The sequence below is a fragment of the Capricornis sumatraensis genome, chromosome 4 (assembly GCF_032405125.1).
Source record: "Capricornis sumatraensis isolate serow.1 chromosome 4, serow.2, whole genome shotgun sequence".
Lineage (NCBI taxonomy): Eukaryota > Metazoa > Chordata > Mammalia > Artiodactyla > Bovidae > Capricornis > Capricornis sumatraensis.
This window is the reverse complement of record NC_091072.1, coordinates 11,162,494-11,186,398: the sequence shown is the minus strand read 5'-3', so window position 1 is coordinate 11,186,398 and position 23,905 is coordinate 11,162,494. Positions and strand designations below refer to the sequence as shown.

The following is a 23,905-nucleotide window of genomic DNA, read 5'->3' as shown; positions in this document are numbered from 1 at the left end:
TGGGCTTGAAAGATACTCTGGAGAAGAATGGCTACCCGCTCCAGTATTCTTGCCTGGAGAATCCCATGGACAGAAAAGCCTGATGGGCTACAGTCCCTGGGGTCACAAAGAGTCAGACATGACTGAGCAACTAACACTTTCATTTTTCACTAACCTGTAAAAGTGAAAAACTGAAACAACAACAACAACAACAACAACAACAACAACAACAAACCCTGATAAAGGAGACTGTTGGAGGTTGTGTTCTGATTTGGTTAGTTTGGCAGTGGGAGGAGGATAGTGCAAAGGAAGACCTATTGGGAAACCTTTCTTTGCAAGGGCATATAAGACTGTTCTGTTCAGATAACTGAAAGAAGTTCAGGATGATTAATACACAAGGCTGAAGAGGGGAAAGGGAAAGAAATGAAGAACTGACATGATACTTGGATTTTATCCTAAAGGTAATAGACAGTCAATGAACGATTTTAATCAGAGTAATGATGTGTTGATATTTTCATTTTAGAATCATGTTTGTAAACAGTGTAGGGGCAGGAATGCTGGTGAAAAGACTGAAGAAAGATAAAGCATTTAAGAGACTGTTGCAGTAATCAAGACAAACTTTTATAAATCAATAGATGGGAAAGGCCAATTTTAAGTTACTGAGGGTCAGTTAGAAGAACTTGTAAATTTTGATGTTCAAGCTGGTTTTAGAAAAGGCAGAGGAACCAGAGATCAAATTGCCAACATCCGCTGGATCATGGAAAAAGCAAGAGAGTTCCACAAAAACATCTACTTCTGCTTTATTGACTATGCCAAAGCCTTTGACTGTGTGGATCACAATAAACTGTGGAAAATTCTGAAAGAGGTGGGAATACCAGACCACCTGACCTGCCTCTTGAGAAATCTGTATGCAGGTCAGGAAGCAACAGTTAGAACTGGACATGGAACAACAGACTGGTTCCAAATAGGAAAAGGAGTACGTCAAGGCTGTATATTGTCACCCTGCTTATTTAACTTCTATGCAGAGTACATCAGAAATGCTGGGCTGGAAGAAGCCCACGCTGGAATCAAGATTGCCGGGAGAAATATCAATAACCTCAGATATGCAGATGACATCACCCTTATGGCAGAAAGTGAAGAGGAGCTAAAGAGCCTCTTGATGAAAGTGAAAGAGGAGAGTGAAAAAGTTGGCTTAAAGCTTAGCATTCAGAAAACGAAGATCATGGCATCTGGTCCCATCACTTCATGGGAAATAGATGGGGAAACAGTGGAAACAGTGTCAGACTTTATTTTTGGGTCTCCAAAATCACTGCAGATGGTGACTGCAGCCATGAAATTAGAAAACGCTTACTCCTGGAAGAAAAGTTATGACCAACCTAGACAGTATATTCAAAAGCAGAGACATTACTTTGCCGACTAAGGTCTGTCTAGTCAAGGCTATGGTTTTTCCAGTGGTCATGTATGGATGTGAGAGTTGGACTGTGAAGAAGGCTGAGCGCCAAAGAACTGATGCTTTTGAACTGTGGTGTTGGAGAACACTCTTGAGAGTCCCTAGGACTGCAAGGAGTTCCAACCCGTCCATTCTGAAGGAGATCAACCCTGGGATTTCTTTGGAAGGAATGATGCTGAAGCTGAAACTCCAGTACTTTGGCCACCTCATGTGAAGAGCTGACTGATTGAAAACGACTGTGATGCTGGGAGGGATTGGGGGCAGGAGGAGAAGGGGATGACCAAGGATGAGATGGCTGGATGGCATCACGGACTCAATGGACGTGAGTCTGAGTGAACTCTGGGAGATGGTGATGGACAGGGAGGCTTGGCGTGCTGTGATTCATGGGGTCGCAAAGAGTCGGACACGACTGAGCAACTGAACTGAACTGAACTGAACTGAAATTGATTTGATTTATTCATTTTTTGGATAACTTCATGAAGCATCTCCTACATCTCCAGTAACTGTTTTATTTATTGGGAATAGAGTAGAGAACAAAACAGAAGAAGTTTTGCTGTCATAGAACATGTAGTATAATAAATGTGGGAGGTCATAAATGATAATAGAAGAATAGATAATGAGGAAGTGGAAATCTGCAGGGGAGCATATTTTTGAGAGAGGATACTCAGTGTAGTTTTGAATATGTTTATCTTGAGGGTCCTGTGGAACATCCAAGGATAGTGTGCATTCTTCAGAGCTTGATTCAGACTTCAGTTCAGTTCAATTCAGTCACTCAGTCGTGTCCGGCTCTCTGCGACCCCATAAATTGCAGCATGCCAGGCCTCCAAGTCCATCACCAACTCGCGGAGTTCACTCAAACTCACGTCCATTGAGTCGGTGATGCCATCCTGCCATCTCATCCTCTGTCGTCCCCTTCTCCTCCTGCCCCCAATCCCTCCCAGCATCAGAGTCTTTTCCAATGAGTCAACTCTTCGCATGAGGTGGCCAAAGTACTGGAGTTTCAGCTTTAGCATAATTCCTTCCAAAGAACACCCAGGGCTGATCTCCTTTAGAATGGACTAGTTGGATTTCCTTGTAGTTCAAGGGACTCTCAAGAGTCTTCTCCAACACCACAGTTCAAAAGCATCAATTCTTCTGTGCTCAGCCTTCTTCACAGTACAACTCTCACATCCATACATGACCACTGGAAAAACCATAGCCTTGACTAGACGGACCTTAGTAGGCAAAGTAATGTCTCTGCTTTTGAATATAGTATCTAGGTTGGTCACAACTTTCCTTCAAAGGAGTAAGCGTCTTTTAATTTCATGGCTGCACTGACCATCTGCAGTGATTTTGGAGCCCCCCAAAATAAAGTCTGACACTGTTTCCACTGTTTCCCCATCTATTTCCCATGAAGTGATGGGACCGGATGCCATGATCTTCATTTTCTGAATGTTGAGCTTTAAGCCAACTTTTTCACTCTCCACTTTCACTTTCATCAAGAAGCTTTTTAGTGGCTCTTCACTTTCTGCCATAAGGGTGGTGTCATCTGCATATCTGAGTGTACTGATATTTCTCCCGGCAATCTTGATTCCAGCTTGTGCTTCTTCCAGCCCAGCATTTGTCATGATGTACTTTGCATATAAGTTAAATAAGTAGGGTGACAATATGCAGCCTTGACGTACTCCTTTTCCTACGTGTGCTTTTGTGTGTTAGTTTGACATATGTAGCCTTTCATAACTACCACTGCCTGGGATGGAGACACTCAAGAGCACTATCATCAGATGGCTTTCTTATGTTATCTCTCTGGAGTCATTCCCATCTCTCCCCACTTCCCTACTTCTTGACCTTTGGTAATCACTAATCAACTTCTTCTCTGTGATTTTAGGAATACTGCATAAATGTTATCATGGCGTATGTATCCTTTGAGATTTGTTTATACTTAGCATAATTTTTTTTAGGTTTACCCAAGATGTTCCGTATATATCAACAGTTCAGTAACGTCTTTTTTTTTTCTTTTTATTACTAAGTAGCATTTTTACCGAGTAGCATGTTAAGAATGTACCAGTTTGTTTAACCTGTTGACCAGTGAAGGACATATGAGTTGTTTCCACACATGCATGGGTTCTTGTGAGCATCAATTTTTATTTCTTTAGGATAAATGCCCATGAGTGCAATTGCTAGGTCCATTACCTGCTTTGGAAGAAGTTGCCAAACTATCAACCAGAGTGGCTACATGATTAGTATGTGAGTGATTCAATTTTTATTCATTTTTTGTTGCTGTCTTATTTTGAAGTGTTCTCACCCCGAAAGAGCTTCAACTTGAGAAAGTAGATGGAGAGTAAAATCAAACATATTATATAATAAATTAAATTTAAATTTTAAATTAATTCTGTTTTTCAGTTTGATTACCTGGGCTCTGATAGCATGATAGTAACAAATAAAATCATCGAAATTATTGGCCTTGTAAATTCGGTAAGTGTTTTCCTTTTCATACTAGTCAGGAAAATTCATACTAAGTTTGAAATTGTAATTCGCATTAACTTGATGTGGCACTTTTGAAGAATTAATTTGTCCATATAAATTGAGCATGAATTTATCAAACATTGAATTAATTTAATTATAAATGTAATTAATTTAATGCATAAAAATTAATTTTTCATGTATTTATCTTTCTCTTTTTAGATGTTTGCCCAATTAAAAATTTCTATTGTGCTGTCATCTTTGGAATTGTGGTCTGATAAAAATAAGATCTCTACAGTTGGTGAGGCAGATGAATTACTGTATAGATTTTTAGAATGGAAAAATTCCTATCTTACCCTGAGGCCTCATGATATTGCATATCTATTCATGTAAGAATAATGTTTCAATTTTCTTAGAAATCAAAGATTTGTGATATAGTTGTAGCTTAATTTAGGGAATTGTTCATTTTTGACTGTTCACACTTTGGTTATTTTTTATGCACTCATTCAGCCCTCATACTCTCTTTCTGGTTATCAGACAATAAAAGAAGATTACTAAAATTTATTTCTATGCTTATCAACATTTACTGATGAGGAGATTGACATTTCAAGAGGCTAAAAACCAACTCAGGATTTTGATTCTAGTGGCATGTCTAGGTTTTGGACCTACACTTAGTAACTCCAGAGTCAATAATCTTAATCACCACATAAAAAGAAGGGATTTGTCTTGGGAAGTTTATATTATTATAATGAGTTTTGATCAAAGGCTTGGTAGAGTACTTCATAGAATATTTTATCCTAATGAATTTTCTACATTATTTTAAATGTTAGTTTTCTAACAATCAATTGTGAGTATATTCTTTATCATTGTATCCATATAAAATTTACTAGCAATTATGATCATCACGTCTTTCAATAAATCTGCATGTACATATTTTGAATTTGGCATGGTGATATTTCTTTTTGCATATGTAAGATTAATCTTTTCCCTATGTCTGTGAATGGTGGGTTATTTTTCTTTTCATTTTTTTGACAGTCTGATGGATATAAAATTGAAATTTTTTAAATTTCCTTTCTCCAAAGACTAGTAGATTTGAGCATCTTTTCATGTTCCTTAATCATTTGGATCTGTCCTTCTGAAATTGCCTTTTCATGTTATTTAACTACTTCATTGTAATTTGTAAGGGTTTATTGAATGTTTAGAAATTAATCCATTGTTTATGTATATCAAAAATACTTTTTCCATGTCTGTAATTTTTCTATAGATATTTAAATACTTTTTTTGCTCCATAAAATCTTTAATGTTTTTAGGGCCAAGTTCGTTAATCTTATTTTTGCTTCTGGATTTCCTATTTGATTAAGATCTCCTCCAGCCCTAAATTTTAGTCTGCAAATTTTTGTTAAAGAATAAACATTATTGTGTTTTATAAATGAGTTTTTGATGCATTTTAGTCTAATATTTGTATCAAAAAATAAGTAAAAATTTATTTTCTTCCAGTTAAATAGCCAATTTTGCCATGAATTAAATTATTACTTTTGGCAAACATTTGTCAAGTCCCACAAACAACCTCTTGAAATGTTTAGAGATAAAAGTAAATCTATATATCAATGTGTTATTTGTAGACTTTTTGATACTAGTCATTCTCACAAGTGTGAAGTGATATCTCGTTGTGCTTTTGATTTGCACTTCCTTGATAATTAGTGATACTGAGCATCTTTTCATGTATTTCTTGGCTATCTATATGTCTTTGGAAAAATGTCTTTTCAGGTCTTCCGTTTATTTTAAAATCAGACACAGGAGACATGGGTTTGATCCGGGGTGTGATGATCCCCTGGAGTAGGAAATGGCAGCCCACTCCAGTAGCCTTGCTTGGGAAATTCCATGGACAGAGGAGCCTGGTGAGCTACAGTCCACGGGGTCTCAAAGAGTCAGACATGACTAAGCATGCATGCCTTATATGATTTTTTAGTGTTGAGTTGTATGAGTTCTTTATATATTTTAGATATTAATCTATTATCAGATGTATCATTTGCAAATATATATTCTTCCACTCATTAGGTTGCTTTTTCATTTAGTTGATATCTTCCTTCACTGTGCAGAACAGTTTGGTTTCATGTAGCCCCATTTGTTTATTTTTTATTTTTATTTTCCTTGCCTGGGAAGACAGATTATAAAAAAATACTGCCAAGACTGATATCAAAGATTATACTTCTTATCTTTTCTTCTAAGATTTTAAGGTTTTAGGACTTAAATTTAATTCCTTAATCCCATTTAAGGTTTTTTTGAGTATGTTATGGAGAATTGTGGCTGTCCAGTTTTCCCATCACCATTTATTGAAGAGGCTCTCTTTAACCCCTTGTATGTTCATACTTCTTTTATCATAGATTATCAACCAAATAAACTTGGATTTATTTCTGGGCTGTCTATTCTGTTACATGGATCTATGTGTCTGTTTTTTGTGCCAGTACAGCACTGTTTTAATTAATACAGATTTGTAGTATAGTTTGATATCAAAGAATGAAATATTTCCAGCTTTGTTCTTTTCCTCTGAATTGCCTAGCCTATTTGGGGTCTTTTGAGGATCCATTAAAATTATAGTATTCTTTGTTCAAATTTGGTGAAAAATGCTGTTGATATTTTGATAAAGGATTACATTGAATCTATAGATTGTATGAGATTTTAACATAATAATTCTCCTAATACGTGAACACATATGTCTTTCCCTCTGTTTGTGTTCTCTTTAGTATCTTTCATCAGTGTTTCACTAGTTTTCTGAGTATAGGTCTTTTATATGTTGGTTAGATTTATTCCTGAGTCTTTTAATTTTTTTTGATGTGATTGTAAATAAATTGTGTTTTTATAAAGAAGTTTAAGTATTTTTTTTAAATGATTGTTCTTTCTAAAAATGATTTTATTTGTTTATTTTTGGCTGTGCTGGCTCTTCATTGCTGTGTGTGCTTCTCTCTAACTGTGGCGAGCAGGGGCTCCTCTCTAGTTGTGGTGCACAGGCTTCGCATTGTGGTGTCACGGCCTCTAGGGCACACTAGCTTCAGTAGTTGCAGCTCCTCGGCTCTAGAGCACAGGCTTAATAGTTGTGGAATATGGGCTTGGTTGCTCCGTGGCATGTGGGATTCCTGGACTAGGGATCGAGCCTGTACCTACTACACTGGCAGTTAGATTCTTTACCACTGAGTCACCAGGAAGCCCAAAATTGTCTTCTTCACTTCTCTTTCTGGTAAAATTTATTAGTGTATAGAAGCAAAACTAATTATATTAATTTTGTATCCTGCAACTTAACAAAATTCATTGATGAGTTCTAACAGTTTTTTGTGGCATCTTTAGGATTTCCTATACATAGTATCATGTCATCTGCAAACAGTGAGTTTTACTTCATCCTTTCCAGTTTGGATTCCTTTTACTTCTTTTTCCAGTTTGAATGCTATGGCTAGGACTGCCAATACTATGTTGAATATAGTGGCGAGAGTATAGTGGGCATCCTTGATGTGTTCCTAGTCTTAGAGGAAATGCTGCCAGTTTTTCGTTCCTAGGTATGATGTTACGTGCTGTGGGTTTGTCTTATACGACCTTTGTTATGTTCAGTATATTCTTTTATAGGGCTTCCCTGGTGGCTCAGTGGTAAAGAATCTGCCGGCCAATGCAGGGTCATGGGTTCCATCTCTGGACATGCGTTCCATCCATCCTTGGGAAGATCCCCTGGAAAGGAAATAGCAACCCACTCCAGTATTCTTGTCTGGGATATCCCCTTGACAGAGGAGCCTTGTGGGCTACAGGCCACGGGACCACAAGATAGTTAACTAAAATGTACCTTAGCAACTGAACAAAATGTTCATTTATACCCATTTTGTTGAGAATTTTTTGCCATAAATGCATGGTAAATGTTGTCAAAAGCTTTTTCTGTGTTGGTTCAAATGACTATTTTTTTACTCTTTAATTTGTTAATGCATATGACATTGATTTGGAAAACTCAGCCGTGGTCACAGGACTGGAAAAGGTCCGTTTTCATTCCAATCCCAAAGAAAGGCAATGCTGAAGAATGCACAAACTACCACACAATTGTACTCATCTCACACACTAGTAAAGTAATGCTCAAAATTTTCCAAGCCAGGCTTCAACAGTACGTGAATGGAAAATTTCCAGATGTTCAAGCTGGATTTAGAAAAGGCAGAGGAACCAGAGATCAAATTGCCAACATCCGTTGGGTCATCGAAAAAGCAAGACAATTCCAGAAAAACATCTACTTCTGCTTTAGTAACTATGCCAAAGCCTTTAACCGTGTGGATCACAATAAACTGTGGGAAATTCTGAAAGAGATGTGAATACCAGACCACCTGACCTGCCTCTTGAGAAATCTGTATGCAGGTCAGGAAGCAACAGTTAGAACTGGACATGGAACAACGGACTGGTTCCAAATTGGGAAAGGAGTACGTCAAGGCTGTATATTGTCACCCTGCTTATTTAACTTTTATCCAGAGTACATCGTGAGAAACGCTGGGCTGGATGAAGCACAAGCTGGAATCAAGATTGCTGGGACAAATAACAATAACGTCAGATATTCAGATGACACCACTCTTATGGCAGAAAGCGACGAAGAACTAAAGAGCCTCTTGATGAAAGTGAAAGAGAAGAGTGAAATAGTTGGCTTAAAGCTCAACATTCAGAAAACTAAGATCATGGCATCCAGTCCCATGACTTCGTGGCAAATAGATGGGGAAACAGTGGAAACAGTGTCAGACTTTATTTTTCTGGGCTCTAAAATCACTGCAGATGGTGACTGCAGCCATGAAATAAAAAGACACTTACTCCTTGGAAGGAAAGTTATGACCAACCTAGAAAAGTTATGACCAACCTTTGTTATGCCAACAGAGGTCCGTCTAGTCAAGGCTATGGTTTTTCCAGTGGTCATGTATGGATGTGAGAGTTGGACTGTGAAGAAGGCTGAGCACAGAAGAATTGATGCTTTTGAACTGTGGTGTTGGAGAAGACTCTTGAGAGTCCCTTGGACTGCAAGGAGATCCAATCAGTCCATCCTAAAGGTGATCAGTCCTAAATGTTCATTGGAAGGATTGATGCTGAAGCTGAAACTCCAATACTTTGACCACCTGATGTGAAGAACTGACTCATTTGAAAAGACCCTGATACTGGGAAAGATTGAAGCCGGGAGGAGGAACGGACGACAGAGGATGAGATGGTTGGATGGTATCACTGACTCAATGGACATGAGTTTGAGTAAACTCCAGGAGTTGGTGAGGGACAGCGAGGGCTGCCATGCTGCAGTCCATGGGTTTGCAAAGAGTTGACACGACTGAGTGACTGACACTGAGACTGAGTTATAAGTGTAATCAAAAACAAGCAAACAAACCTGAACATATACAGAACAGATTGGTGATTGCCAGAGGTGGTAATGAGGTTGAGTGAAATGGGTGAAGGTGATCGAAAAGTTTAACTTCCAGTTATAAAATAAATAAGCCATGGGGATGGTAGTGTACAGTATGGTAACTATAGGTAACAATACTGCTGTATATTTGAAAGTTGCTTTAGAAAGACAGATTTTATTTTCTTGGACTCCAAAATCAATGTGGACTGTAGCCATGAAATTAAAAGATCCTTGTCCCTTGGAAGGAAAGCTAAAAAGCAGAGACATCATATTGCTGACAAAGATTGTTGTTACTGAATTGCTCAGTAGCGTCTGACTCTTTGCAACCCCATGGTCTGCAGCACACCATGCTACCCTGTCCTTCACCATCTCCCCTGAAGTTTGTTCGAACTCATGTCCATTGAGTCAGTGATTCCATCCAACCATCTGCTTCTCTGTTGTCCCTTTCTCCTTTTGCCATCTATTTCCCCCAGTATCAGGGTCTTTTCCAATGAGTCTGTTCTTCGCATCAGGTGGCCAAAGTATTGGAGCTTCAGCATCAGTCTTTCCAGTGAATATTCAGGACTGATTTCCTTTAGGATGGACTGGTTGGGTCTCCTTGCAGTCCAAAGGACTCACAAGAGTCTTCTCCAACACCACAGTTCAAAAGCATCAATTCTTCGGCACTCAGCTTTCTTTATAGTCCAACTCTCACATCCATACATGACTACTGGAAAAACCATAACTTTAACTATACAGACATTTGTAGGCAAAATAATGTCTCTTCTTTTTAATATGTTGTGTAGGTTTGTCATAGCTTTTCTTCCAGGAAGCAAGCATCTTTTAATTTCATGGCTGTAATCACCATTCACAGTGATTTTGGAGCCCAAGAAAATAAAGTCTGTCACTGTTTCCATTGTTTCACCGCCTATTTGCCATGAAGTAATGGGACCATATGCCATGATCTTAGTTTTTTGAATGTTGAGTTTTAAGCCAGGTTTTCCACTCTACTCTTTCACCTTCATCAAGAGGCTGTTTAGTTCTGCCATAATGGTGGTGTCATCTGCATATCTGAGGTTATTGATGTTTCTCCTGGCAGTCTTGATTTCAGCTTGTGTTTCACCCAGCCCAAAATTTCACATGATGTACTCTGCATATAAGTTAAATAGCAGGGTGACAATATGCAGCCTTGACATACCCTTTCCCAGTTTTAAGATGTTGAACTTTGATGCATTACAGGGAATTTATCCCATTAGAAATATAGAAATTATGGTACAATCAGCATCCTTAAACTTAAGTAATGATCCTTCTTGATATCTTGATGTTATTTTAAAGCACCAATATATTTTTCATGAGTAATGTGCTGCATGTTAACTCACTTCAGTTGTGTCTGACTCTTTGCGACCCCATGCACTGTAGCCTGCCAGGCTCCTCTGTCCATGGGATTCTTCAGGCAAGAATACTGGAGTGGGTTGCCATTTCCTCTTGCAGGGGATCTTTCTGATCCAGGGATTGAAACCATGTCTCTTACATCTCCTGCATTGGCAGGGGGGTTCTTTATAACTAATGCCACTTGGGAAGCCCCTGAGTAATGTAATATAGTAGAATAAATACCTTGAAATTATGATCATTAACAGTAATTTCCTGTGGTTTCCATACTCCAGAAATTTATGATCTGAATCCTAAAGGAGGAATAGTGAACATAGCAAGCTTAATTTTTCAAAACCTTTTACAATATTTCCTTTATTCAACAAATGTTTGTTGGGATAACATAGCATAGTGATTCAAATTTAAGCTCTGGAGGCCAACTGCCTGCATTTAAGTTCAGCCCTGTCTGTCACCTAGGGCAATTGATGTGTTCTGCCTCAATTTCCCTATGTTTGCTTTTATTATTGTTATTCTTTCCCATCTTTATTGAGTTATAATTGATAGGTAAAAATTTTATATATTAAGGGGTACAGTGTGGTTTTTTAATAGCATTTAAAGATTGTTTATTATTTATTTATTTTGGCTGTACTGGTCTTTGTTGCTGTGTGAGGGATTTCTCCAGTTGTGACAAGTGGAGGTTACTCCCTAGGTGCAGTGTGCAGGCTTCTCATAGGGCTTCAGTAGTTGTGGTGCATGGGCTCAGTAGTTGTGGCCTGTGGGCTCTGGAATGCAGGCTCAGTAGTTGCTGCATATGGGTTTAATTGCCCCGAGGCATGTGGACTCTTCCCAGAACCATGTTCCTTGCACTGGCAGGAGGATTCTTAACCACTGACCACCAGGGATGTCCACAATGTGATGTTCTGATATACGTATACATTATAAAATTATAATTAAGTTGATTAACATATCCATCATCTTATACAGTTACCATTTTTTGGTGTGTGGTGAGAAAGTTTAAGTCTACTCTAGGGAATTTCTCATATACACTACAGTATTATTAACTTTAGTCATCTGACTGCACATTAGATCTCTAGGACATATTCATCCTGTGCAACTGAAACTTTATACCTTTGACCATCTTTCCATTTCCCCCATTTCCCAAACCCTGGCAACCACCATTCAATTCTTTCCTTTTATAAGTTGACCCTTTTAGATTCCACATATAAACAAGATCATACAGTACTTGACTTTTCATGTTTTGCTTACTTCACTTAGCATAATGTCCTCCAGGTTTATCCATGTTGCAAATGGCAGGATCTCCTTTTCTTGAGACTGAATTATATTCCACTGTGTATGTACATCGTATTTTCTTTATCCATCCATCTCTATATGGAATTTAATTTGAAAAATGGGCCTCTTGGGTATCATCTTGCCTGATTAGGGGCACTCACTATGTTCTCACTTTTCCTTGTGGGAGAAATGGCTGAAGGCATGTCTCTTGGCACTGAGCTGTGCTGCATTGGGGGAATGGTGGCGTGGGCAGAGTGAAACTGTTTTCAACTAAGAATGTGAATGTTCCTGGATTTTTTTGCTCAAATGTGGTGTGGGACCCTTCTTTGGACTCTTAGGCCACAAAAATACTCTCATCTGTGAGTGTTTCTCGAAATTGTCTCTGGAGAGAGAGATGAGGGTTAAAAGTTCCAAGTCTGCCATCTTGCTATGTCATTGCAGAAGATAAATGTTAGTACATTATGTCTATCTGTTTATAGTTTAAAGGAGGAAGAAACAATGAGAGGGAGAGTGAGAGCAAGAGTAAGAGTGAGAGAGAGATCCAAAGTAATGCATCAAATTAGAAGTGTGAAGGCAGATTTAGACGTATTTAAACTCAAAGGAAGGTGGAAGGCATTACAGGTTATTGAAGCAGTGTACTTAGAGATATAGAAGTAAGTTTGGAAGGAATGATGCTAAAGCTGAAACTCCAGTACTTTGGCCACCTCATGCGAAGAGTTGACTCATTGGAAAAGACTCTGATGCTGGGAGGCATTGGGGGCAGGAGAAGAAGGAGACGACAGGGGATGACATGGCTGGATGGCATCACTGACTCGATGGATGTGAGTTTGAGTGAACTCCAGGAGTTGGTGATGGACAGGGAGGCCTGGTGTGCTGCAATTCATGGGGTTGCAAAGAGTCAGACATGACTGAGCGACTGAGCTGAACTGAATAATTGTTTTCAGAGTATGGAATTCATAGTTACAACTGTAGCAAAACCTCTGTAGAAGGAGAGGGAAACAAGAAACATTGAAGAAGTAAAACATTAAATCTTGATAACTGATTTGATGTGAAGATTGGATGGGCAGTGATAAGTAAAAAGTTATTATTGTATCCAGCTCATCAGGAGTATGGATAGAGTTTAGGGGAAAGTCTTATCTATTGGGAGAACTGTCTTGAATGAAGAAAGGATTTAAGCAATAATTCGATATTGGACTGTAAAACTAATCTTGGGTGTTAAGGGCAAGTACTTGGATACAAGTGCTGGAGGGTAGGAATGTACAGTATCAGAATAAGGGAGCAGTGGAGGGACAGTGCAATTGTGAAGTAAACTGTACTTGAGACTGAGGGGACATTTCAAATTGAGAATTGAGTATCAAGCTTTTCTACATACATCCTGGAATGTTTGTTTTGGCTGGGGCTCTAAAGATGGCAGAATATGTTTGGAGCATCTATATCTTAGTAATTGAAAGTACGGCCCTGGATTCAAACTGTCTTAAGTTCATATCCTTCAGCAGTACTTATTAAGTCTGCTGCCCTGAGCAAGTTATTTGTAGTTTCCATCTGATATTTGATTTGTTCAGTGGGGACAAATAATATCTATTTCACTGGGTAGATTTGAGAATTAAATAGGATAATTTATATAAATCTCTGAGAATTTTGCTATTATTATATGGCAGGCTATATGGAGTCTTTTTCTTTCTTTTTTTTTTTTTTTTACTTTATTTTACTTTACAATACTGTATTGTAAAGCAGAAGAAAATTAAGTTGTAGAACAATATAGTCATTACAGTAAGAAAATGGCAAGCTTACCTATATTTGAGTGAAAAGTTTTATTCCATACATTAAAGCTATTTTTCATTGTTATTGAGCAAAATGCTTTTGATTGACATGTTTGATCAAAGTCTTTGGTGCATGTGTGTGTGTTCAGTTGCTAAGTCGTGTCCAGCTCTTTGTGACCCCAGGACTGTGGCCCCCCAGGCTCCTCTGTCCAGGGGATTTCCCAGACAAGAATACTGGGGTGGGTTGCCATTACCTTCCAGGGAATCTTCCTGACCAAGGGGTCAAACCCTGGTCTCCTGCAATGCAGGCAGATTCTTTACTGTCCCTTTACAGGGAAGCCTGTAAAGGCTTTGGTAACCTTAACCAAATGTCACAAGAACAGTAAAGTCATCAAAAATTTGGCTTCACTGGATATGTTTTAGAAACCCAAAGTGCTTAATCTCATTTAATTAACACTACTTTACAAATGTGAAACAAAGACATAAAGATTTTACTTCAATTTGATTCAGACTAGAATTTTATGAACTATAGGAAAATTCTCAGCAGGAAATATCATATATGATTGTCAAAATTAATTATCATTTAATACTTATTTATCTAGCTTTAGAGAATATCCAAATTACGTGGGAGCAGCATTTCCTGGAAAGATGTGTGTTACCGGTTATTCTGCGGGAATTGCTCTGGTATGTAATGACTTAATCTTATTTGAAAACAAGTACATTAAAAAATTTCCCAGCATTACAGCATATATTTTACACATTTTACATTTATATTTACATTTAGATATTGCATTTATATTTTTCATCACTGTTAAAACTTTGAAATATGTAGTATTAATAGAATTAATAGAATTTTGAAGTGCAAAATATCTTATTACAGATATTTGGAAGTTAAAGTGGAATAAAATATCACAAATACACTTGTATTCCTTACTATATTGAAGAGCGCATCATGAAAAGATCTGCAAAGATATTCCTATAACCTAAATAGATTTTTTTTCTTGTAGGTAGAAAATTGGAGAAGTAGTCTTACAGATAAAATAATTTTAAAATCAAAATAAGTGATCAACCAAAAAATATGATAAAAATTCTTTAAAATGTTTCAAACTTTTATGTTATTGTTCAGTCGCTCAGTCATGTCCAACTCTTTGTGACCCCATGGACTGCAGCATGCCAGGCTTCCCTGTCCTTCACCGTCTCCTGGAGTTTGTTCAAACTTATGTTGTTTGAGTCAGTGACTCCATCCAACCATCTCATCCTCTGCTGTCCCTTTCTCCTTTTGCCATCTATCTTTCCCAGCATCAGGGTCTTTTACAATGAGTTGGCACTTTGCATCCAGTGGCCAAGGTATTGGAACTTCAGCATTAGTCCTTCCAATGAATATTCAGTGTTTATTTCCTTTAGAATTGACTGGTTGGATCTCCTTGCAGTCCATGGGACTTTCAAGAATCTTCTCCAGCACCACAATTTGAAAGCATCAGTTCTTTGGCGCTCAGCCTTTTTTATGGTCCAGTTCTCATATCCATATGTGACTACTGGAAAAACCATAGCTTTGACTATACGAGTCTTTGTTGGCAAAGTAACATCTCTTTTTTAACATGCTGTCTAGGTTTGTTATATCTTTTCTTCCAAGGGGCAGGCATCTTTTAATTTCACGGCTGCAGTCACCATCAGCAGTGATTTTGGTGCCCAGAAAAATAAAGTCTGTCACTGTTTCCATTGTTTCCCCATCATTTGCCGTGAAGTGATGGAACCAGATGCCATGATCTTCAATTTTTGAATGTTGAGTTTTAAGCCAGCTTTTCCACTCTCCTTTTTTACCTTCATCAAGAGGCTCTTTAGTTCCTCTTCACTTTCTGCCATAAGGGTGGTGTCATCTGCATATCTGAGGTTATTGATATTTCTCCTGGCAGTCTTAATTCCAGCTTGTGCTTTTTCCCAGCTTGGCATTTCTCATGATGTACTCTGCATATAAGTTAAATAAGCAGGGTAACAGTATACAGCCTTTATGTACTCCATTCCCAATTTGAAGCCAGTCCGTTGTTCCATGTCTGGTATTAACTGTTGTTTCTTGATCTGCATACAGGTTTCTCAGGAGGCAGGTCAGGTGGCCCGGTATTCCTATCTCTTTAAGAATTTTCCAGTTTGTTGTGATCCACACAGTCAAAGGCTCTAAATGTTGTCAATGAAGCAGAAGTAGATGTTTTTCTGGAATTCTCTTTGCCTTTTCTATGATCCAGCAGATGTTGGCAGTTTGATCTCTGGTTCCTCTGCCTTTTCTAAATCCAGCTTGAACATCTGGAAGTTCATGGTTCACGTACTGTTGAAGCCTGTCTTGGAGAATTTTGAGCATTACTTTACTAGCATGTGAGATGAGTGCAATTGTGTGGTAGTTTGAACATTCTTTGGCATTGTCTTTGGGATTGGAATGAAAATGGACCTTTTCCAGTCCTGTGGCCACTGCTGAGTTTTCCAAATTTGCTGGCCTATTGAGTGCAGCACTTTCAAAGCATCATCTTTTAGGATCTGAAAAAGCTCAGCTGGCATTCTATCACCTTCACTAGCTTTGTTCGTAGTGATTCTTCTAAGGTTCACTTGACTTTGCACTCCAGGATGTCTAGGTGAGTGATCACACCATCGTGATTATCTGGGTTATGAAGATCTTTTTTGTAGTATTCTTCTGTGTATTCTTGCCACCTCTTCTTAATATCTTCTGCTTCTGTTAGGTCCATACCATTTCTGTTTTTTATTGTGCCCATCTCCCAGCTTTGCATGAAATATTCCCTTGGTGCCTCTAATTTTCTTGAAGAGATCTCTAGTCTTTCCCATTCTATTGTTCTCCTCTATTTCTTTGCATTGATCACAGAGGAAGGCTTTTGTATCTCTCCTTGCTATTGTTTGGAACTCTGCATTTGAATGGGTATATCTTTTTTCTTCTTTGCCTTTACCTTCTTTTCTTTTCTTAGCTATTTGTAAGGCCTCCTTAGACAACCATTTTGCCTTTTTGCCCTTCTTTTTCTTGGGGATGGTCTTGATCACTGCCTCCTGTACAATGTCACAAACCTCTGTCCATAATTCTTCAGGCCCTCTGTTTATCAGATCTAATCCCCTGAATCTATTGCTCACTTCCACTGTATAATCATAAGGAGTTTGATTCAGGTCATCCCTGAATGGTCTAGTGGTTTTCCCTACTTTCTTCAATTTAAGTCTGAATTTTGCAATAAGGAGTTCATGATCTAAGCCACAATCACTCCTGGTCTTGTTTTTTCTGACTGTATAGAACATCTCCATCTTCTGTTGCAAAGAGTAAAATCAGTCTGATTTTAATATTGACCATCTGGTGATGTCCATGTGTAGAGTCATCTTTTGTATTGTTGGAAGAGGGTGTTTGGTATGAGCAAACTTGGCAAAACTCTGTTAGCCTTTGCCCTGCTTCATTTTGTACTCCAAAGCCAAACTTGCCTATTACTCCAGGTATCTCTTGACTTCCTACTTGTACATTCCAGTCCCCTGTGATGAAAAGGACATCTTCTTTTTGGTGTTAGTTCTAGAAGGTCCTGTCGGTCTTCATAGAACCGTTCAACTTTAGCTTCTTTGACATTAGTGGTGGTGGCATAGACTTGGATTACTGTGCTATTGAATGGTTTGCCTTGGAAACAAACAGAGATCATTCTGTTGTTTTTGAGATTGCACACAAGTACTGCATTTCAGACTTTTTTGTTTACTATGACGGCTATTCCATTTCTTCTGAAGGATTCTTTCTCACAGTAGTAGATGTAATGGTCATCTTAATTAAATTAGCCCTTTCTGGTCCATTTTAGTTCACTGATTCCTAAAATGTTGACGCCCACTCTTGGCATCTCCTCTTTGACCACTTCATTGATTTACCTTGATTCATGGGCCTAATAGTCCAGATTGCTATGCAATATTGTTTTTTATAGCACTGGACTTGACTTCCATCACCAGTCGCATTCACAACTGGGAGTTGTTTTTGCTTTGGCTCCGTCTCTTCATTCTTTCCTGAGCTATTCCCCTAGCTTTGTTCTTATCTTGGCGATTTTGTTTGGTTCCATTTTATAGTTTCTAGTTCCTTGTTTCAGTAATGTGTGTTTCTATTGACAATCTTTCTTAATTCCTTCAGCATTTTTATTAATTGCTCTTTGAACTTGGATTCTGGTAGATCTGGGATGTCTGTTACACTGGTTTTTTCAGAGGATTTATCTTTTTTTAATTAGGAGTAGTTCTTCTGCCTTTTCCTTATAGTTCTCTGACTCTATTAATTTAAAAGAAACAGTTATTTACTCTCGTCTGAAGGTCTGTTTTTATGTGGAACTGAAAGCTGAGCACAGAATTGATGCTTTTGAACTGTGGTGTTGGAGAAGACTCTTGAGAATATCTTGAACTGCAAGGAGATCCAACCAGTCTATCCTAAAGGAGATCAGTTCTAGTTCTGGGTGTTCATTGGAAGGACTAATGTTGAAGCTAAAACTACGGTATTTTGGCCACCTGATGTGAAGAGCTGACTCATTTAAAAAGACCCTGATGTTTGGAAAGATTGAAGGCAGGATGAGAAGGGGACGAGAGGATGAGATGGTTAGATGGCATCACCGACTCAATGGACATGAGTTTGGGTAAACTCCGGGAGTTGGTGATGGACAGGGAGGCCTGGTATGCTGCGGTTCATGGGGTTGCAAAGAGTCGGATACAACTGAGTGACTGAACTTAACTAAACTGACCCTGTATGTAAGTTTGTGTAAGTCCAATAGTTTTGGTTCAAGGGCTGTTTTGATATGAATGCTTGACATGTCTTTCTCAGGGTGTGCTTGCCCTTGTCCCCTTGATAGGGGGTGTGCTTGTGGTGTGCTGACTGGAGCCTGCACTTGATGTTGAGTGGAGCTTCTTCTTTGCTCTGTGGTTGTCACAGCCCTGTTGGGGACAGAATCTGCTCTTCAGCTGTTGGAATGGAAGTTTCCAGATCCTTTTCTAAACTGTTGTGTGAGGTAGGAGGGACTGGAGCACTCCTACTGGGACAGGAGCTGCTGTGAACTCCTCCCCAGGTGCTGTCCACCAAGATGTGTGATTGCGTGATGTTGCCCGCCACTTGATGTGTGCACCCACAAAGTTTTCTGATTGTGGCACCTGGAATCATCTCTGTCATGGGACTACCAATAATTAGCTCAGATGTCCCTTAGGCATGAATGCATTGTTCTGGTCCCAAAACTCACTGGGACCAGAGTTATACTCCTTCCAAAGTTATACTCCTGTGCCTGATTTGGGAGCATGGATAATCAGCTTAAATTTCAGCTCCCCCACCTCCATGTTTGGGTACCCTGGAAGTTTGCAAAACCCTCGGTGGTGGAAACCGTGCTTTGTTGTGAGCATGCTGACAAGAAAACTGCTATGGTGCACCTGTGACCCTTGTTTTGTGTGTTGACAATGGGACTCTTATGGTGGACTCCCACGTCATTCTGTGCACATTCCCAGTCATGACCCAGACCATACTCCAGGCCATTCAAGCTATCTCTCTGTAGCCAAACTGAGTCCTTTCCCCAGACTGTCCATTGAAGCTTTGAGATTCAGAACTTGGCCACTTCACACTCCAGTAGGCATGTGGGAAGCTTGCTGACGTGCAAAGGCAGTCTGTGCTGGTCTCTCTGTGCCCTGCTGGGGCATAATCCACCTCCCACATTCTCCCCTTTAGTCTCTGAAGCTCCCTCTCTGTCCCACCAGACCTCTCAGGTGGTAAAGGAGATTTCTAGAATGAAGGAACCTTTCTTCTTTCACAGCTCCCTGCCTAGGGGCAGAGGTCCCATTCCAGTTCCTCTTTTCCCTGTCCCTTCATCCTACTCCACTATCTAGGAATCCTTCTTGCAGATTTAGTTGTATGTGATCTTATGCCTGCTTTCAGTAGATTTTCTGTGAAATGTGCTCTGCATGTAGATGTATTTTTGATGTATTTGTGGGAGGAGGCGAGTTCCAGGTGCCTCTATTCTGTCATCTTGATCTCCTCCCACTCAGTAGCATTTTTAAACTTTATGCTTTTACTTCTCTTCTCCAGGTTCTTATTCTTTTGTAGTTATTAATTATAGTTTATGTGCTTTTACATTTCTTTTTATATTATATATCCAATAATGTATTTTGCTATAATTGTTTTAGTATATTTGTTTTTCCACTTTTAAGCTAGAGTAAATTATGCACCATCATTATGCTATCACAGTATCTAATTCTGACTATACACTTGCCATTAACAGTGACATTTATGCTGATTTTCTCATGTTTTAATGATGTCAATTAGCATTATTTTACTTCGACTTCACTCCCTTTAGTATTTCTTGTAAGGCATCTCTAGGGATGATGAAAACTCCTTTAGCTTTTATTTGTTTTAGAATCATGATCTCTTCTTCATTTATGAAGCACAGCTTTGCTGGGCATAGAATTCTTAGCTGACAGTTTTTTCTTTTGATATTTTGAATATATAATCCCATTCTCTCCTCACCTGAAATATTTCTGTTGAGAAATATGCTGATAGTCTTATGGGAGTTCCCTTGTATATAATCTGATATCTTCTTTTTCTTTCAAAATTATTTCTTTTTCTTTATTTTAATAATTTAATTGTAATGTGTCCTCATGTAGCCTTATTTGGGTTCAACCTATTCAGGATCCTTTGTGTGTTATGCACTTGGAAATCCATTTCTTTCCCAGTCTTGGAAAGTTTTCAGCCATTTTGCATTAAATGTACTTTCTGTCCCTTCCTTTTCAAGTTCCTAAGATATGGATATTAGTGTGTATGTGTGTGTGTGTGTGTGTATATGTGTGTGTGTGTTTGTCCCATAGTTGTGTAGGCTTTCTCCTCTCTTTTTCATTCTTTTTAAAGTTTTGCTCTTCTGACTGAATAATTTTTAAATATTCTTGCATTCTAGATCACTGATTCTTTATTCTGCTGGTTCAAGTCTACTGTTGAAGCCCTAGGACATCTTTTTTTTAAATTAATTTTTATTTCTTCGTTGACTTTATTTTCTTCATTCACCATTTTCTAATTTCATTTAGTTATCTGTTTGCTTTTGTAGTTCGCTAAAATTCTTTAAGAAGTTTATTCTGAATTATTTCTCTGACAGATCTCCTTTCCTTTTGGGTCATTTATTTGCAGCATTTTTAGTTTAATTTTATTATGTTACATTCACCTGATTTTTCTTACTTTCTTCATTCCTTACTTTGGTATCTGTGCATTTGAGTAATTGTGCTCCTCTTCCAGACTTTACAGGCTTATTTTGGCAGACAGTTCTTCACTAGCCAGCTCAGTTTAGGTTTTTGGACATGTCCTTGGGCAGACAAGTTCTATTTTGGGGCGAGAGCCACTGTCCAAGCTCTGAAGTCAAGGATGAGGGGTATTAACTGTCAGATAGGACTGCTGGCATGGTTCCCTGCCCAAATGAGGCAGTAGGATATACTCTGTGGTTGTCTAGATTCACTGATCAGCCTTCCTAAAAGGTAAAGAAAAAGAACTTTACTCAGCAGTAGCTGAGGAATGAATTAGCTTCCCTCCCCTGACAAGGCAGCAGAATAGGCCCCATGACTTGCATGCCTCATTATTTGTGGACCCAAATAATTTGTGGACTGTACCCTTAATTCCTTGGCCACATGGGACCACTGGGTTTTGCTCTAAAGATGGTGAAAACCATGAGCTGTGCTCTCTGTTCAGTGTCACTGTAAGCAGGATTGTTGGATAGATGGCACAGCTTCCTGTGTGCTCTGGCTAGATTCATTGGTTGAGCTTTCTGAAGGCTATACTTAGCAATGGCAGGGCTATGAATTTGTTTCCTTGCCCAGGTGGAATTGGAGAATCAGCTTAGCTCTTTGTGGGCTCAACCCAAGCTATCTATTACTCCAGGTTTCCTGGCCAAACAGTGCCACTGGCTTTGCTCTGTGAACATTCAACTCTGCCTGCTATACTCTCTGTTCAAGTGTTGCTGCACTATGCAGCTACCAGGTATTCTAATGAGGCTTCTGGTTAGGGGTAGCCAGGGGCTATACCAGTCATTAGGCAAGGCTATAAACAGCTATGCTGACTGGGTAGAGGGTCCAGGGCTAGCAAGGCTTTTCATTTGAGCACTCAAATCAGGCAGATCTGCACCTCATTGACTTCCCTGGTCATATACTTCCACTGTCCTGGCTCTGCAGATCTACTAGTTGGGACCTACAGTTGCTGTGGATGGGAAGTTGGCTTGCCAAGGTCTAAGCATTCACTGTTGCAACCCTCACCTCTACCTCACCTTCTCTGTCATGATCAGATTTACAATGGTCAAATCCCACTCATCCTTTGTGATCCTCATGGGGCAAGACCAGAGTAGGGCTCTCAGAAGGGACCCACAGTACTGGGGGATCTAGATGTCCACTCTGTACTCATTTCCCACTTGAGGAACCATAGCCTGGGAAGACTTCTCAGTGTTGTGCTGCACCAGTGTTGGGGAGAGGTAATGCATTCATGCATAACTGCTCCTGCTAATCTTCTTATGAGATCTGTCTTGATCTCTGGTGCCAGTGGTACTTCAGCCTCACTTCCATGTTCTGGGATTTTCTCAGTGGTGTCTTGTCCATGAATAGTTGCAGTTGTTCTTGTGACCAGGAGTAAAGTTGGGAAAGACCTATGTTGTCATCTTGTTAATATCACTTCTGTTGTAATTTAATTCTGATTAGGGACCTGGAGATAAGCAAGGGTAATGAGACAAAAGTTCCAGGTATTGTCATTAAAAAGTGTCATTTTTAAAATGTAGGGACTTTTTCATTGTGTATAGGGAAGCTTACTCTACTGGCAAGAGAAGTCCAGTGATATTTGTCCATGATACTCTAGTTCCCATTTCAAGTTTCAGAATCTGACTCCTGCATCAAATCTGGGAAGTTTGATAATTAAATTGTTGCTATAACCCTACAGTACTTATAAATAGGCCCTGAGTTTGGTCTTCAAATCAATAACTAGAGGAGATGATGAGTCACTACTGTGCTGCTGTAGAGGCTTTATGATTGCCTATTTACATTCTCAGTTGCTTGTTTATAGTTTTTCCTTTCTGTTTCATAATGTGCTTCCTCTAGCACTACTATAAGAAGCCAGTTGACCACACAATATTTATTATAGCTTGTTTTTGTAAGAGTGAAGTGCCTTGATGAGCCTCACATCTTGGCCTCTACCTGCACCTTATCTTGTGCCACATTTGGCAATAATTTGAGAAATTATGATGTCATTGCATATCGTGAATTACCATTGTCCCATTTCTCCTTGTCAGGGAAGATATTTGTGCATTTGTTATATTTGTGACAGCCTAATCCTTCAGCTCTCTCCCAGCACTCAAGCTCGGCCAAAACTAATGAAACTCAGGCCCTGATGTCTCATTGCAAAAATTCATTGAGAGACAAAGGGATAAGAGGTGGATTTGTTAGGATCCATAGGGAAGCCACTCTTCAGGGTGTGAACCATTGCCAAGGGCAAGGACTGGGGCCATGGAATTAGGCCTGGCTTGGAGAAGGCAATGGCAACCCACTCCAGTACTCTTGCTTGGAAAACCCCATGGACGGAGGAGCCTGGTAGGCTGTAGTCCATGGGGTCGCTAAGAGTCAGGCGCGACTTGAGCGACTTCACTTTCACTTTTCACTTTCATGCATTGGAGAAGGAAATGGCAACCCACTCCAGTATTCTTGCCTGGAGAATACCAGGGATGGGGGAGCCTGGTGGGCTGCCGTCCATGGGGTCGCACAGAGTCGGACACGACTGAAGCAACTTAGCAGCAGCAATCATAAGAAAGCTTTCTTGAGGATCTATTTTCTGTGGTTTCTCCTGATACTAGTTACTGTATCTTTGAGAATATTGGCTGGAAGCACATAGCATACTTATAACTGAGTAATTTGGTTGTGTGGCCACTTTGTGAGCTGGAAAGTGGAGTATCTTATGGACTATCCTGAATGAACATGATAGCTGGTCTAAGAAATTAGGCAAATGGAAGATCATGGTTCATATAGCCAAAAATCTGATGTAAAAATAGCACATTTATGTAGTTATGACAATTATTTAAGGATTATCTTAGGCATTCAATTGTTAAATGATGGCAAAACTAGACATAGGTTCATATGCGTATACTCAATAAAATTTTATAAGAAGAACTTCAGGTTCTTAGTTGTCTAAGGAACTGTATTTCCATATTCTTAAGTATTTGATAAAACAATAAAATGATTTTAATTAGAAAAATACCATTT

At 39.1% G+C, this 23,905-nt stretch overlaps 1 protein-coding gene across 1 annotated transcript in view; it reads left to right on the top strand.

Annotated features, from left to right (window-relative positions):
- LOC138078042 (disintegrin and metalloproteinase domain-containing protein 32-like) overlaps positions 1 to 23,905 on the top strand; it is a 179,474-nt gene that overhangs the window by 66,613 nt on the left and 88,956 nt on the right. Inside the window, exons 8-10 of the mRNA XM_068970509.1 lie at positions 3,812 to 3,883; positions 4,094 to 4,260; positions 14,266 to 14,347. Coding sequence (XP_068826610.1) covers positions 3,812 to 3,883; positions 4,094 to 4,260; positions 14,266 to 14,347 — 321 coding nt within the window. The remainder of the gene's footprint in view (positions 1 to 3,811; positions 3,884 to 4,093; positions 4,261 to 14,265; positions 14,348 to 23,905) is intronic.